Source organism: Epinephelus lanceolatus, chromosome 24 (assembly GCF_041903045.1).
Source record: "Epinephelus lanceolatus isolate andai-2023 chromosome 24, ASM4190304v1, whole genome shotgun sequence".
Taxonomy (NCBI): Eukaryota; Metazoa; Chordata; class Actinopteri; order Perciformes; family Serranidae; genus Epinephelus; species Epinephelus lanceolatus.
The window spans coordinates 3011444-3025586 of record NC_135757.1 but is presented as its reverse complement, the minus strand read 5'-3'; the positions used below and the strand labels follow the sequence as shown (position 1 = coordinate 3025586).

Genomic DNA, 14143 nt, shown 5'->3' with positions numbered 1-14143 from the left:
TGACTACGACAGCCAATCAGAACGACGAATGCCGGCTGTTCCATGAGTTAGCAGGCGTACCCATAACAACAGTGACACACAGCTTGTTTGTCTTGTTTGTTTGTCAGCATGGGCACACAAACAGGAATAAACATGTGTGGAAATAATTTGTCTTTCAGAATAAGAGTTTTTAATTGTGTGAAAAATATTGTTTCTATGATTTAAAGCGACATAATGTGGTCTCCGGGGGGGGGGGGGGGGGTGAAGTGATGAGAAGAGCTTACAGTGACCACGTGTTTTCAGAGAAAGAGAAAGCAGCCTCAATAAAAGACTCCTACAACTCTGAAACTGAAACTTAACTTGTGATAAATAATCAGTGCACATCATTAAAGTTACTCTGTCCAAAAATAAGAAAATAAGAATTATTTCCTGAACATATTATTTGAATATATAATTTTATTTACTAACAATAAATGTTGGACAATAAAGATTTGGCCCCACCAACAATAATAATAGCCTCATAACTGCATTTACACTCACCGGCCACTTTATTAGGTACACCTGTTCAATGCAACAGAGCACCTTTGTAGAGATGTATTGCTTGTTACTGTTTTTGTTTTGCTTCGGGTTTTTGTTTTTTTGTCAAATTTATTTTATATTAACAAATTACATATTTTCGTTTTTTTTACTACGATTTTTTTGTGTTTGTGGAAGTTATTTTATATTAATGAATTACATATTTACGATTTTTTTTAATACGAATTTTTTTGTGTTTGTGGATGTTATTTTATATTAATAAATTACACATTTACAATTTTTTTTTACTATGAATTTTTTGTGTTTGTGAAAGTTATTTTAAATTAATAAATTACACATTTACGAGTTTTTTTTTAACTGCGTTTTTTTGTGTTTGTGGAAGTTATTTTATATTAATAAATTACACATTTACAATTTTTTTTACTACGATTTTTTTGTGTTTGTGGAAGTTATTTTATATTATTGAATTACACATTTATGATTTTTTTTTACTTTACGAATTATTTTGTGTTTGTGGAAGTTATTTTATATTAATAAATTACACATTTACGAGTTTTTTTTACTTTACAAATATTTTTTGTGTTTGTGAAAGTTATTTTAGATTAATAAATTACACATTTACGATTTTTTTTTAACTGCCTTTTTTGTGTTTGTGGAAGTTATTTTATATTAATAAATTACACATTTACGATTTTTTTTACTACGATTTTTTTTTGTGTTTGTGGAAGTTATTTTATATTAATGAATTACACATTACGATTTTTTTACTACGAATTTTTTTGTTTGTGGAAGTTATTTTATATTAATAAATTACACATTTGCACACAGATTGCAGATATTCTCGCACAAATAATACTGACACAAATCTCCATATTTATTTATTTATTTAATTTTTGAGCTTACAAATACTTTTTGTACTAGCAGATGATGCTTTAATTTTACAAATTGCACTTTTGCATATATTTATTTATCTCTTGAGTTTTTATAGTTAGTTATTATATACTTAAAGATTATATATTTACACACAGATTGTAGATATTCTCCCACAAATAACACTGACACAAATCTATCTCCATATCAAAATGCCAGAAATTGAGACATAGTTTGACATTGTGTCAGTTTTGCATCGTGTATCAGTGAATATTTGCGCAGAAAATTAATCCTTATGAAGTCATTTCCAAAACAAGCTGACACAGGTGAGTGCAGGATGAGAGGTACATAGGTTTCATTTCCCTGACCGCCTTTCCTGCTTCAGTGTACAAATGTCCCACAGCAGGAATCGTCCCGTGAACTCACCTTTTCTTGCTTGTCTCGTGAAACCAAAGTCCATCTGGACCTTTGACCACCAAAATCTAATCAGTTCATCATTGAGTCCAAGTGAACGTTTGTGCCAAATCTGAATGAACTCCTAAAAGTATTCTTGAGATATCATGTTCACAAAAATGAGACAGACAAGGACACACTGATCTTTGACCTGTAACCACCAAAATCTAAGCAGGTCATCGTTGAGTCCACATGAACATTTGTGCCAAAATTGAGGAAATACCCTCAAGGTGGGTTATAAGAAGATGTTCTGAAGCGTCAGAGAGCCAGAAACTGATCTGTAGAGTTGTTCTTGTTGTTTAATGCAGCAGAGAAAATACAAAACAAATGTTAATCAACAACAATTTACACCCGAGCCTGTTAGTCAACTCACCAACACATCATAAAACACGTAATAATACTGATATCCATGCATATATATGAGTAAATGGTCCAAATTAAATAATGTACAGCACATTCATGATTGTTCATATACATGCACAAACCAGATGTAAATATCTAGAGCACACAGGCGGCATCAAGGTCATGTTTCTCAATTTGGAAACTGCACTCTGGCGCCACCTGGTGGCACAAATAAATAACATTTTTTAATATATATGTGAAGGACATCATTACCCAGAAACCTTTGGGTCTGACAGTTGTCACTACAAGGACCGTTTATGTGTTTAAAACTGCTTCACCACACACCACTGCATTCGATCACTGCTTTCAGTCCATACTGGAAACATTCTGTGAGAAAATCAACTTGACACACGCTTGAAATATGTTCAGGATCGCAGCGAACACTGTGACATCCACAGAATGGTCTTTATTAGTGATAATGTGACATAAAAGTCACATGTTCAAGCTCCAGTGTGGAGGATTTAGGGGGATATATGGGCAGAAATGGAGTATATTACATTTTCTTTCGAGTATAATGACCTGAAAATAAGATTCATTCATACAGTAGGTGTCTTGATTTCCAATGAAGGAGAACAGTTTTCCTGACAATAGGTACAGATGTATTGCTTGTTACTGTTTTGCTTTGGGGTTTGACCACCAAAATCTAATCAGGTCATCATTGAGCCCAAGTGAACGTTTGTGCCAAAATTGAAGGAACTCTCTAAAAGTATTCTTGAGATATCATGTTCACAAAAATGAGACAGACAAGGACACACTGATCTTTGACCTGTAACCACCAAAATCTAATCAGGTCATCGTTGAGTCCAAGTGAACGTTTGTGCCAAAATTGAGGAAATTCCCTCATGGTGGGTTAGATATGGAGAGTAGGTCTCCTGAAGGAGAACAGTTTTACTGACAATAGGTAGTGTGACAAGAAAAGATGTATTGCTTGGCATTGTTTTATTTTTGGGTCACAGTGACCTTTGACCACCAAAATCTCGTCAGTTCATCATTGAGTCCAAGTGAACGTTTGTGCCAAATGTGAAGGAACTCTCTAAAAGTATTCTTGAGATATCATGTTCACAAAAATGAGACAGACAAGGACACACTGATCTTTGACCTGTAACCACCAAAATCTAATCAGGTCATCGTTGAGTCCACATGAACGTTTGTGCCAAAATTGAGGAAATTCCCTTAAGGTGGGTTCGATATGATTATATGGACAGTAGGTGTCTTGATTTCCATTAAAGGAGAACAGTTTTCCTGACAATAGGTACAGCTACAAGTAAAGATGTATTGCTTGGCATTGTTTTGTTTTTTTTGTGTCACAGTGACCTTTGAACACCAAAATCTAATCAGTTCATCGTTGAGTCCACGTGGACGTCTGTGCCAAAATGGAGGAAATTCCCTCATGGTGGGTTAGATATGATGATATGGACAGTAGGTGTCTTGATTTCCAATAAAGTAAAGATGTATTGCTTGTTACTGTTTTTGTTTTGCTTTGGGTTTGTTGTTGTTTTTTGTCACAGTGACCTTTGAACACCAAAATCTAATCAATTCATCATTAAGTCCACGTGAACATTCGTGCCAAAATTGAGGAAATTCCCTCAAGGTTAGATATGATTTTATGGGCAGTAGGTGTCTTGATTTCCAATGAAGGAGAACAGTTTTACTGACAACAGGTCGTGCCACAAGAAAAGATGTAGTCCTTGACATTGTTGATTTTTTTGGGTCACAGTGACCTTTGACCACCAAAATCTAATCAGTTCATCACTTAGTCTAAGTGAACATTTGTGCCAAATTTGAAGGAACTCCCTAAGGTATTCTTCACAAATTGTATTTGTAATGTATTGTTCACAAAAATGAGACAGACAAGGTCACACTGATCTTTGACCTGTAACCACCAAAATCTAATCAGGTCATCATTGATTCCACATGAACGTTTGTGCCAAAATTGAGGAAATTCCCTCAAGGTCGGTTAGACATGATGATATGGACAGTACGTGTCTTGATTTCCAATGAAGGAGAACAGTTTTCCTGACAATAGGTACAGATGTATTGCTTGTTATTGTTTTTGTTTCGCTTTGGGGTTTGGCCACCAAAATCTCATCAGTTCATCATTGAGTCCAAGTGAACATTTGTGCCAAATTTTAAGAAATTCCCTCAAGGCAAGATGTCGCATTCTCAAGAATGAGACAGACGAGGTCACAGCAACCTTGGCCTGAAATAAGATTCATTGTGTTTTTGTTAATTTAGAAACACTCAATAGATTTTTTAAAATGTGAAATTGTTTCTTCTTTAACGTGAAACTGCTTTATTCAGTGTTTTTACCGGTTTAAATCACTTGGTCTGTTTGTTCGGATAATTCAGCTCCCAGTAAAAACCTCCTGAACGTCTCCAACATGCCAAACAGCATGGAAGAAACACTGATTTTAAACTTGAAACTGCTTTATTGAGTGTTTTTACCCCTTTTAACTTCCAAGTCCATTTATTTTGGAGAGGAAGAGACCTCTGTGGATAATTCGGCTTCTGGTAAAAACCTCCTGAACATCTGGATCTTAAGTTATCAGAGTAAATAGGTAAGCTAGCGATCTGTCTCTGACGTGCCAGCGACCACAGAAAAAACACAGATTTTTAACATGAAACCACTTAATTCAGTGTTTTTACCACGTCCACTTGTTTTGGTAAAACCATCAGCTGGTTGCAGTCCCCAGTCGCCACCACTAGATGCCACTAAATCCCCTTAAATCTCACACACTGTACCTTAAATGCAGGTACTGTGTTGCAATGCGTCTCAGTCAGCTACAGCTATCTACAGTGTCCCTCAATGCACCGTCACATCTCCTCCTCAAGATCAGAACTGCAGCTCAACACAAATGCAGCAACATGACGTTTTGCTCGCACCACTCATTTCAACATCTGTTTATCTTTGTTCCTTATGGAAACAATTTAAAATCACTTCATTAAGATTTCAAATCTCTTAAAGTGAAAAAAATATGAATGTAAAGCTTTTTTTGTCTCCTCCAGAGGAGATGAAACAATCAAACTGCTCGACGGCCTGACCTTGCTTTCTGCAGGGAAGCAAACCAGAGTGCACCAAACAACTCGGATGGACATTCTGTTCACTGCAGAATCACACAAACGTGCGACCGTGGCACTCGTGGACGTCTTGTTCCAACAGCAGAACAAAGACTTTTGGGTCAGAAACCCCCGTGAAGCACAACAACAGTCAGGACATCTGCACTCGGCTCCGAATCCAGATCAAACCTCCCTCTGAGATCACAGTTCCTGTCCTCACGTTGTAATTGGCTGATGGATCCAAAACTCTCCTGGCTGTTTGTGCACTATTTTACACTCCAGTGATGACTGAGAAACAACCCAGAGATTAAAGCTGCAGCAGCATAACATTATTTGTTTTTCACCACCTATAAACCCAGCCACATGTGTGTGTTTCATACATATCGTTTCTAAAGTGAGCTGACTCATCTGGAGGTGGAGGGGACGGTGTGACACCTGCCAAGCTGCAGAACACTGTTAAAGACCAGCAAACAACAAAACCAGTTGCTTTGCAGCGACTCACTGCAGCACTATCCCGAGGTAGTGCCATGAAACGTGGTTCGGTTTGAACCGAGACATCACTGCCTTTCCAACTGGTATGGTGCCACAAAAGTGACTGTTTTTACTGAGGCATAACTGCATTTCCTGCCAGGATAGTGTCACAAAAGTGGCAGTTTTTACAGAAAAATCAATGCCTTTCCTGCTGGACAGGTGCCACTAAAAGCGGCTGTTTTTTACTGAGACATCGCTGCATTTCCAACTGGGATATTGTCACAGAAAGTGGCAGTTTTTACTGATAAATTGATGCATTTCCTGCTGGGATAGTGCCACAAAAAATAACTGTTTCTACTGTGACATCAGTGCATTTCCTGCCAGGAGAGTGCTGATAAAAGCAGTTGTTTTTTACCGAGGAATTGCTGCACATTTACTGAGACATAACTGCATTTGCTGCCACGATAGTGCCACAAAAAGTGGCTGATTTTTACAGAGACATTGCTGCATTTCATGCCAGGATAGTGGCACAAAATGCAGTTGTTTTTACTGATTTATAAATGCATTTCCTGCCGGATAGGTGCCACTAAAAATGATTCTTTTCTATTAAGACATTGCTGCATTTCCAGCTGGTATGGTGCCACAAAAAGCAGTTGTTTTTTACTGAGGAATTGCTGCACATAGTGTCACAAAAGTGGCTGTTTTCACTGAGACATCACTGCATTTGCTGCCACGATAGTGCCACAAAAAGCAGCTGATTTTTACAGAGACATTGCTGCATTTCCTGCCAGGATACTGCCACAAAATGCAGTTGTTTTTACTGATTTATAAATGCATTTCCTGCCGGATAGGTGCCACTAAAAACGACTGTTTTTTATTGAGACATTGCTGCATTTCCAACTGGTATGGTGCCACAAAAGAGGCTGTTTTTACTGAGACATCACTGCATTTCCTGCCAGGATAGCGCTACAAAATGCAGTTGTTTTTTTACAGAAAAATAAACGCATTTCCTGCCGGAGAGGTGCCACTAAAAACGATTCTTTTCTATTAAGACATTGCCGCATTTCCAACTGGTATGGTGCCACAAAAAGCAGTTGTTTTTAACAAGACATCGCTGCATTTCCTGCCAGGATAGTGTCACAAAATGCAGTTGTTGTTTTGGTTTTTTTTTTACAGAGAAATGAATGCATTTACTACTGGAGAGGTGCCACTAAAAGCGACTGTGTTTTACTGAGACATCAATGCACTTCCTGCCAGGATGGCGCCACAAAAAACAGTTGTTTTTTACCAAGACATCCCTGCATTCCCTGAAGGGATAGCGCCACGAAATGTGTTTGTGTTTTACTGAGACATTGCTGCATTTCAACCGGTATAGTGCCTCAAAAGTGGCTGTTCTTACCAAGACATCACTGCATTTCCTGCCGCAACAGTGCCACAAAATGCAGCTGTTTTTTACAGAGACACAAATGGCTTCTCCAGCTACGACTGTGCCCCAAAAACAGGGTAATTTAAGCCCAAACATGACTTTTCCTAACCATAACCAAGTGGAATTTGTGCCTAAACCTAACCATGTGTAAACCACTGCGTTGTTGTAGCATAAAGTATCTGCTACAAAATAACACACACATGTGATGTATTTGTCGTTTACAGAAATACCATCATATTTTCTGGCAACAGGGCTGAACACACTCTACAGGTGAGTACTGCCTTCAGCTGCAGTCCCTCTAATGTCCACTAGGTGCTGCTCCACTCTATATACATCACTATAACCAAGGAAAATGACTGTGTGACACCTTTATCTTCCAGTGTGGCTGCGTTTGTATGAGCAGGTCCTCATCTTGTTTGCAGGATCGTCACCTCACTCTACATACTCGAGACATGATGAGGGAGGGCAGGGACGCCGTCTCAGAGTTACAACATTGCTGACAACTTTCCCTCCATCTCGTCTTGAGAACAAATCACAGCGAGGAGTTTGCAAACAAGCTTTGGGGCAGAGAAGGCCGATGTGTCGGCTGAGAGTCATTAGGTTCGTGTTTTTCAAAATAAAGGCGCACGTGGAAGACGCCCTGCGGGGTTTGTTCTGGTCAGGGCTCAAATCAGGACACGTTTTCATAAGACAGGAGGACAGGAAGCAGCAGGAGTCTGGTCATCAAATAGTTTTTAAATATATCTGCTTCCATGAGTTTTCATTGTTGAAACAGACTCTTAACTGACTCTTAGCGACATGTATGATACACAAGTGTCGCACTGTTGCCTGCGTGCTTTCTGTCCACCAGGAGGATTAAAGGTTTACCAACTAGTAGGGTGGGTAGGTTTAAAAAAATGCAATATCAGTATCAGTACCCTTAAAGTGATACTGATACCAACAGATTTCTTGATTTGAAACCTTTGTCTACTTCAGTCGATGCCCATCAAATGAATGGCAGCTTTCTGTTACGTAAAATACCACCAGACGCCTAAGCTACTTGGCTAGGTTTAAAAAAACTTCACAAGTATGTCACATGACAGATTAGGTTAGGGTTTGGGTTTCACGTGTATGCCATGGCGATGTGGAAAAGTTTAGCTCCTCTGCTTGGAGGGCCAGGATTCTGTTGAATCTGTGGTCGTAGTGGAGGTGATGTTGGGTTATGGTAAAGTTGTGATGGCTTGGCTGTGGGAGGCCGGTAGAAAAACGTCATGAGTAGGGTTAGGGTTAAGGTTGAGGGGGGTTGCATTGTTGCATATACCTATGAAATGTAAACTACAACTCGTATGTGACCTACAGAATCATGAGCCAGTTATTCAAGTGTACAATGCGTTGACGGAAGTAAAGAAGGAAGTCGTATAAAGAGCAAAAGTCTGCGTAAAAAGGCAGGCTAGGGTGGTGGATGGGTCACAAAACACTTTCCCAAGGAGACTGGTGTTTGGAATTGTGATACCAAGAGAATTTTGTAAATTGTAACCTACGTAACTTCACGTTAAGCACTTAATGTCATTCGAGGGGTGCTAATTTATAGATATCAGAGTCCTGCGTTGGGTCAGGTAACCCGCAAGAAGTTGTGTAAGACACAGGTAAAAACAAACTACACGCAGGCGTGCAGCTGGTGAGAACAAAAATATGTGGCGTTGCTAAACATACTGATACTTGAGAGTGTGACGATATTGTGACAACGTTCCCTCATAGAACGGTTTGTTTGATATCCTATGAAATAGCGCCCCACGAATGGTGTTACATCCTTAAAGGGATAGTGCACCCAAAAATGAAACTTCAGCCATTATCTACTCACCCATATGCCGAGGGAGGCTCAGGTGAAGTTTTAGAGTCCTCACATCACTTGCGGAGATCCAAGGGGAGAGGAGGTAGCAACACAACTCCACCTAATGGAGGCTGACGGCGCCCCAGATTCAAACGTCCAAAAACACATCATTGAAACCACAAAATATCTCCATACTGCTCGTCCGTAGTGATCCAAGTGTCCTGAAGCCCCGACATAAAAAGCTGTTTGGAAATACGTCATTTGAACTCACAGGCTACAATGAGGCTAAAAACAGAGTTCAAATGACGTTTTTCCAAACAACTTTTTATGTCGGGGCTTCAGGACACTTGGATCACTACGGACGAGCAGTATGGAGATATTTTGTGGTTTCAATTATGTGTTTTTGGACGTTTGAATCTGGGGCGCCGTCAGCCTCCATTAGGTGGAGTTGTGTTGCTACCTCCTCTCCCCTTGGATCTCTGCAAGTGATGTGAGGACTCTAAAACTTCACCTGAGCCTCCCTCGGTATATGGGTGAGTAGATAATGGCTGAATTTACATTTTCAGGTGCACTATCCCTTTAACATACAGAGGTTAGGTTTGGGGGGGAAAAAACATGGTAAGGACGAACCTTAAAATGACATTGAGTTCACTCAAGTCCGAACAAGCACATCCAGGGGTAAAGTCCACGTTTTTGTGACCCACCCAAGAGTAGACGTGAATTCCTGCCAAGTGGCATGAATTAAGCAGCGAGAATGAAGCGGGTAGCACTGTTCCACGTGAAACGCTCATTTGCAAGAGCTGAAAAATCTGAAATTCAGCAAACAATTCACGCCTTAATAGCCAATCAACTCAGAGATTTCATGTGCGTATGGAGCAAGTCAACACAAAATATTCTAGTGTTAGAATATGACGCGAAAATTCAAATTGCAGACTTTCACCCAAGACCTTCCCCTGGAGTCGCGTGTTTCAGATCCCTGTGAACTTTGAGTCACTTAAGGTACGTCCTCTTCATGTGTCTTTTCCTAAACCTAACCTCCATAAGTCTACGCTTATTATGTATGTTAGGAATGTGACATCATTCGTGGGGTACAAATTCGTCATACGAACTGTTCTTTGAGTATACGTTGCTTCTGCAAACCTCACTTGTCATCCTGATGTACTGCCCCCCCCCCACTGTTCATGGTCTGAATTGCACCTTGTGGGTATGTAATGTTACCGTAACGTCTAAACGTAATGCTCACTGCTTTTCATTTTTCACAAGTTGATCCTTCAGAGTGATATCAGCTGTTCCTATCATGTTCTGTCTGATATCTAGTTGTTGTTCTTGTATAAACGCACAAAGAATAAAACTAAAACCAACTTTTAAGAGTCCAGTCCTTGAGAATAAATCTCTTCCACAGGCGGGACGTCACTGGGTCTATAGGTTTTTAACAAAATAGAGCTTTACGTTCAACCTTAAGTCCTGCAGACGCCGGGGTTCCCTCAGGAGCAGCCGCAGTGGTCTACCACCATGGACGGGATCTTCCCGTAGATAATCTGCTCCTTGCGGTTGAAGTAGAGCATGTTGATGGGTGACATCTTGGTGGGCGTGCAGCAGGGCCCCGCCGTGCCCCGCGGGTTGGCCTTGTTCACCAGGTGTGCGTGCGGGTACTGCTGCAAGTGCATGAACTCGCACTCCCCTGAGCAGTAGTTGGCCCGGTAGCGTTTGGGCGCGATGATCCAGTCCCAGCCGAACTCCTCGAAGTCGACGGTGAGCGGGTAGCGGCAGCAGCGGGTCTCCGCAGACTCCTCGTCGCAGTTGAGGCCCGAGTCGCGGCGGGATCTCTTGGGGCTGTCGAGGATCTTCACTTCGATGAACGGTTGCTGGAAAGGAAATGAAAATGGTCATGCAACAAAGCACCTGCGTCCAACCTGTCGCAGTTCTGTCAAGCACAAATATCAAGGAAAATCTGCAAGTCTACAGAACTGGCAGGCAAAACGCTCACTGTCACAGCTGTACCCGGTGGAATTGTCCCTGTTGGTTGCCACACGTTCTGGTTTTTCTAGGGATGTTCTCTTTTTTGTCTCGGAAAATGTCTATTCTCATTAGGCCACTAATGGCATTGCCAAAGCAAAGCATGAAGATCAGATCTTCCAGTGTGAACTACCAGTGTTGTTTTGAAGTTGTGAGTTAATAGGTTGATTTGTGGTTCACTCACCAGTCCTTCCTCTCCAGGCTCTGCTGACGTGACGGCCAAATCTTCTCCATTGGAGTCGTAGGCGTTGATCTCGATCCCGTAGTTGGTCTCCGGTTGGCGCAGCCAAGCCTGCAGCAGAGGCTTGATGTCAATGCTCTGCCAGGAACTGGCACCGGCGTCAGTGTCGATCTTCAGCGAGCGGACTCTGACTCTGGTGTTGTTTCCCTCCTTGCCAAGTTTGAGGCGGGAGATCTGCAGGAAGACGGTGGTGACCATGTCAGCCGGCCGCAGGTGAACCCACAGCTGAGCGCGCAGGATGTTTTTGGGTTGGATCTTCGGACTGAGGCTGAACACACAGCAGGAGGACAACTCGTCCTGGGTGATCGCGTTAGCTGGAAGAAATCATTTAAATGTTTAATTATCTGAGTTCAGACAGAACAGACGGAACATTTAGCTTTGGTGTGATGAACTCATGTGATCATCCAACATGTTTTAAAACTCACAAGTGAATGTTTGTGCCAAATTTGAAGAACTTCCATTGAGGCGTTCCTGAGATATTGTGCTTACAAGGATTGGACCGACGTTCGTACAGACATATAAGATAGAGATAAGAAAGCCGAGGCGTTCTTTGTGCACACAGTAAGTTTAAAAGCCTCAGCTTACCTTGTGTCACTCTACATCGAAATCCAGCGCTTGGACAGTGACTTGCAGCGTTAAACACTGACGAAAGAGACGTCCTTTAACGTCAGCATGATACGCGGCACGTTGTCATTATAGTTTACGCGGCAGGAAACAGATGAAACATTTTTTCCTAAACCCAACCTCGTACTTTTGTCAAAACGTCAACTCGCAGTGCTGCACAGACGTAGTGCTTTTATTTTGAAAGAGACTGTATGCAAACTGTACATTTCCTGTGAAAACAGAAGTGTATTTTGAAAACAGACAATGCATGTAACAGGCTGAAGTTGACACGGCGTCCCAGAACGTCAACAACCAACACACCCAGGGTACCTTGGACGTCATATGTGGACGTGGAAACTCCATGACCAAACGAGTTGCTTGAAAATGTGTTGCCTCATCAAGAGTTGAAGGTCGCCTCCAGAATAAAAGCATTTTAAAGGAATTCCATTGAAGTGTTCCTGCGATATTGTGTTCACAAGGATGGGACGTCCCATGTTTCCGCTAAAAAATCAGATAGATCAGCTGATCCTGGACAGCAAAATGTGGGATTTTAAAATCGAATCGAACAACTGGGCCCAGAATATTGAGTCCTGATGTTCTGATAACCCCACGACTTTTCCTCGACTGCCTCACATGAGCACCCGGGAAACAATAATCTAATGATCACATAATTTGCTGAGCATTTTGTACAATCTAAGAGTTTCTATTTTGCACCACCCAAAAATATCAACTATGAATGGACCTTCAGCTCCGTCATTGTCCAGGTCAGTTAGACTATACTAGACTAGATTTATAATTTAATTGAATTTATTTTTAATGTCCTTTTATTTCATTATTTATTCTATTTTATTTATTTTCTTTCCTTATCTTATTACTATTATCATTTTCTGTTTTAAAGTTGGAACATGATTTATTAAATAAAGGGAGAAATGCTAAATTTGAAAGATGAAGGTCATATTTTGAAATTGTGTCATTTTAGCCGAAATAGAAAATTGCGATTAAATCTTTATTTATTTATTCTTTAAAAATAAGATAAATAAAAAATAAAATATATATATATATATATATATATATATATATTAATAATATTCATATGTGCCTGCTCATTTAAATTTAATTTAAATATCTTCACCTAATAAAACTGCATTGTGTGACTTTAATTAAGACTTAAAATAAAAACAGTTACACAGCAAAAGGTTGTTGGATAATAAATATATTATTATTATATGATTTTCAGAGTTAAAGCCCAACATTACACTACAAAAAGTGATTATATTCTGTGTTCAGTGGGGTACATGGTCGTTTGTGCCAAAACTGTGACCGTTTTCAGCGCGCACAAACTTTACGCATAAGATTTACGCACGGAACACGAGCTTCTCTTTTAACACGCGCCGCTCACAGAGGTGCAAAACACACAAAAACAGTGTCAAACTGTAAAAGAGATTTGGTGTAGTTACGCTTGGTGGCCATGGTGATGATGGTCTCCGTCGTGGCGTGGTCCTCGTCCTCCACCCGCGGGTCGTACTGGTCCAGGAGCTGCGTCAGAGGCGGCGCTTTGGGCAACAGCTGGCGGATCATGTCCCGGCTGATGTTGGGAGCCTGCTCGAGCCGCAGGATGCTGAGGATCTGGGACTTGATGCTGTGGAGCCTCATCTGCTTGCTGTGCTCCCGGAAGTCGCAGGCCAAGCACTGCTCTCCGCTCTCCGCCAGCAGCTTGGAGGTCTGGTTCATCTCCATGGAGAGGCTGGCGGAGAAGAAGACGGACAGGCCGAGGAAGAGGAGCATCCTGGAGGGAAGAAGAGGTCAGTGTGGTGACGCTGTCTGATATGGATGTATCCCCGGGCCTCTGGACTTTATGATTGGCTGATAGGAGGACCCGTTTTTTTTAATCAGAGGGGAGATTTAAAGAGGTAGCGGATTAAAGACGAGTCTGGGATCTGATGGGTCTTTATTCTATAATCTGTTTGATATGAGTCACAAAAAACTTTATTAGTTTTATTTTATAATTACATTTCTGGGCAGTAAATGGGTATTATCCTCCTGAGACCCAAAGGTGAGAGGTGACTATATCTATTAGTGTTTGACAGGCTACTCTCATTACTAGTTACCTTCATTTGAAAGTAATAAGTTACTTAACAATATGGTACGGTATGGTATGGTTTGCAGGCAAGTGTGAAGCGTTCGTGATGAGAGTCCGCACCTTCAAATCTGAGGTCATGGGGTCATGGTTCTCTCCTGGAAACCGGTGGATTGCCGGGTTGGGAGAGAGTTACTGCCT

At 40.9% G+C, this 14143-nt stretch overlaps 1 protein-coding gene across 1 annotated transcript; it reads right to left on the bottom strand.

Moving 5' to 3' along the window:
- Positions 1-9481: 9481 nt before the first annotated feature.
- On the bottom strand, positions 9482-13672 carry LOC117249843 (growth/differentiation factor 8-like). The gene is made up of 3 exons (XM_033615630.2): positions 13323-13672; positions 11206-11576; positions 9482-10870 (listed from the first exon to the last, which is right to left on the bottom strand). Exons 1-3 carry the CDS (start codon positions 13648-13650, stop codon positions 10490-10492), a joined length of 1080 nt encoding a protein of 359 aa, XP_033471521.1. The 5' UTR covers positions 13651-13672; the 3' UTR covers positions 9482-10489.
- Between the last annotated feature and the right edge of the window lie 471 nt (positions 13673-14143).

Bases quoted from the DNA above. Each gene is read 5' to 3' on its own strand.
- LOC117249843 (XM_033615630.2), bottom strand. From the start codon at position 13,650: ATGCTCCTCTTCCTCGGCCTGTCCGTCTTCTTCTCCGCCAGCCTCTCC. The intron at 11,577-13,322 runs GTAACTACACCA...GATTTCTTCCAG, and splicing joins CATCACCATGGCCACCAAGC to CTAACGCGATCACCCAGGAC. The intron at 10,871-11,205 runs GTGAGTGAACCA...TTTCCTTTCCAG, and splicing joins AGCCTGGAGAGGAAGGACTG to CAACCGTTCATCGAAGTGAA.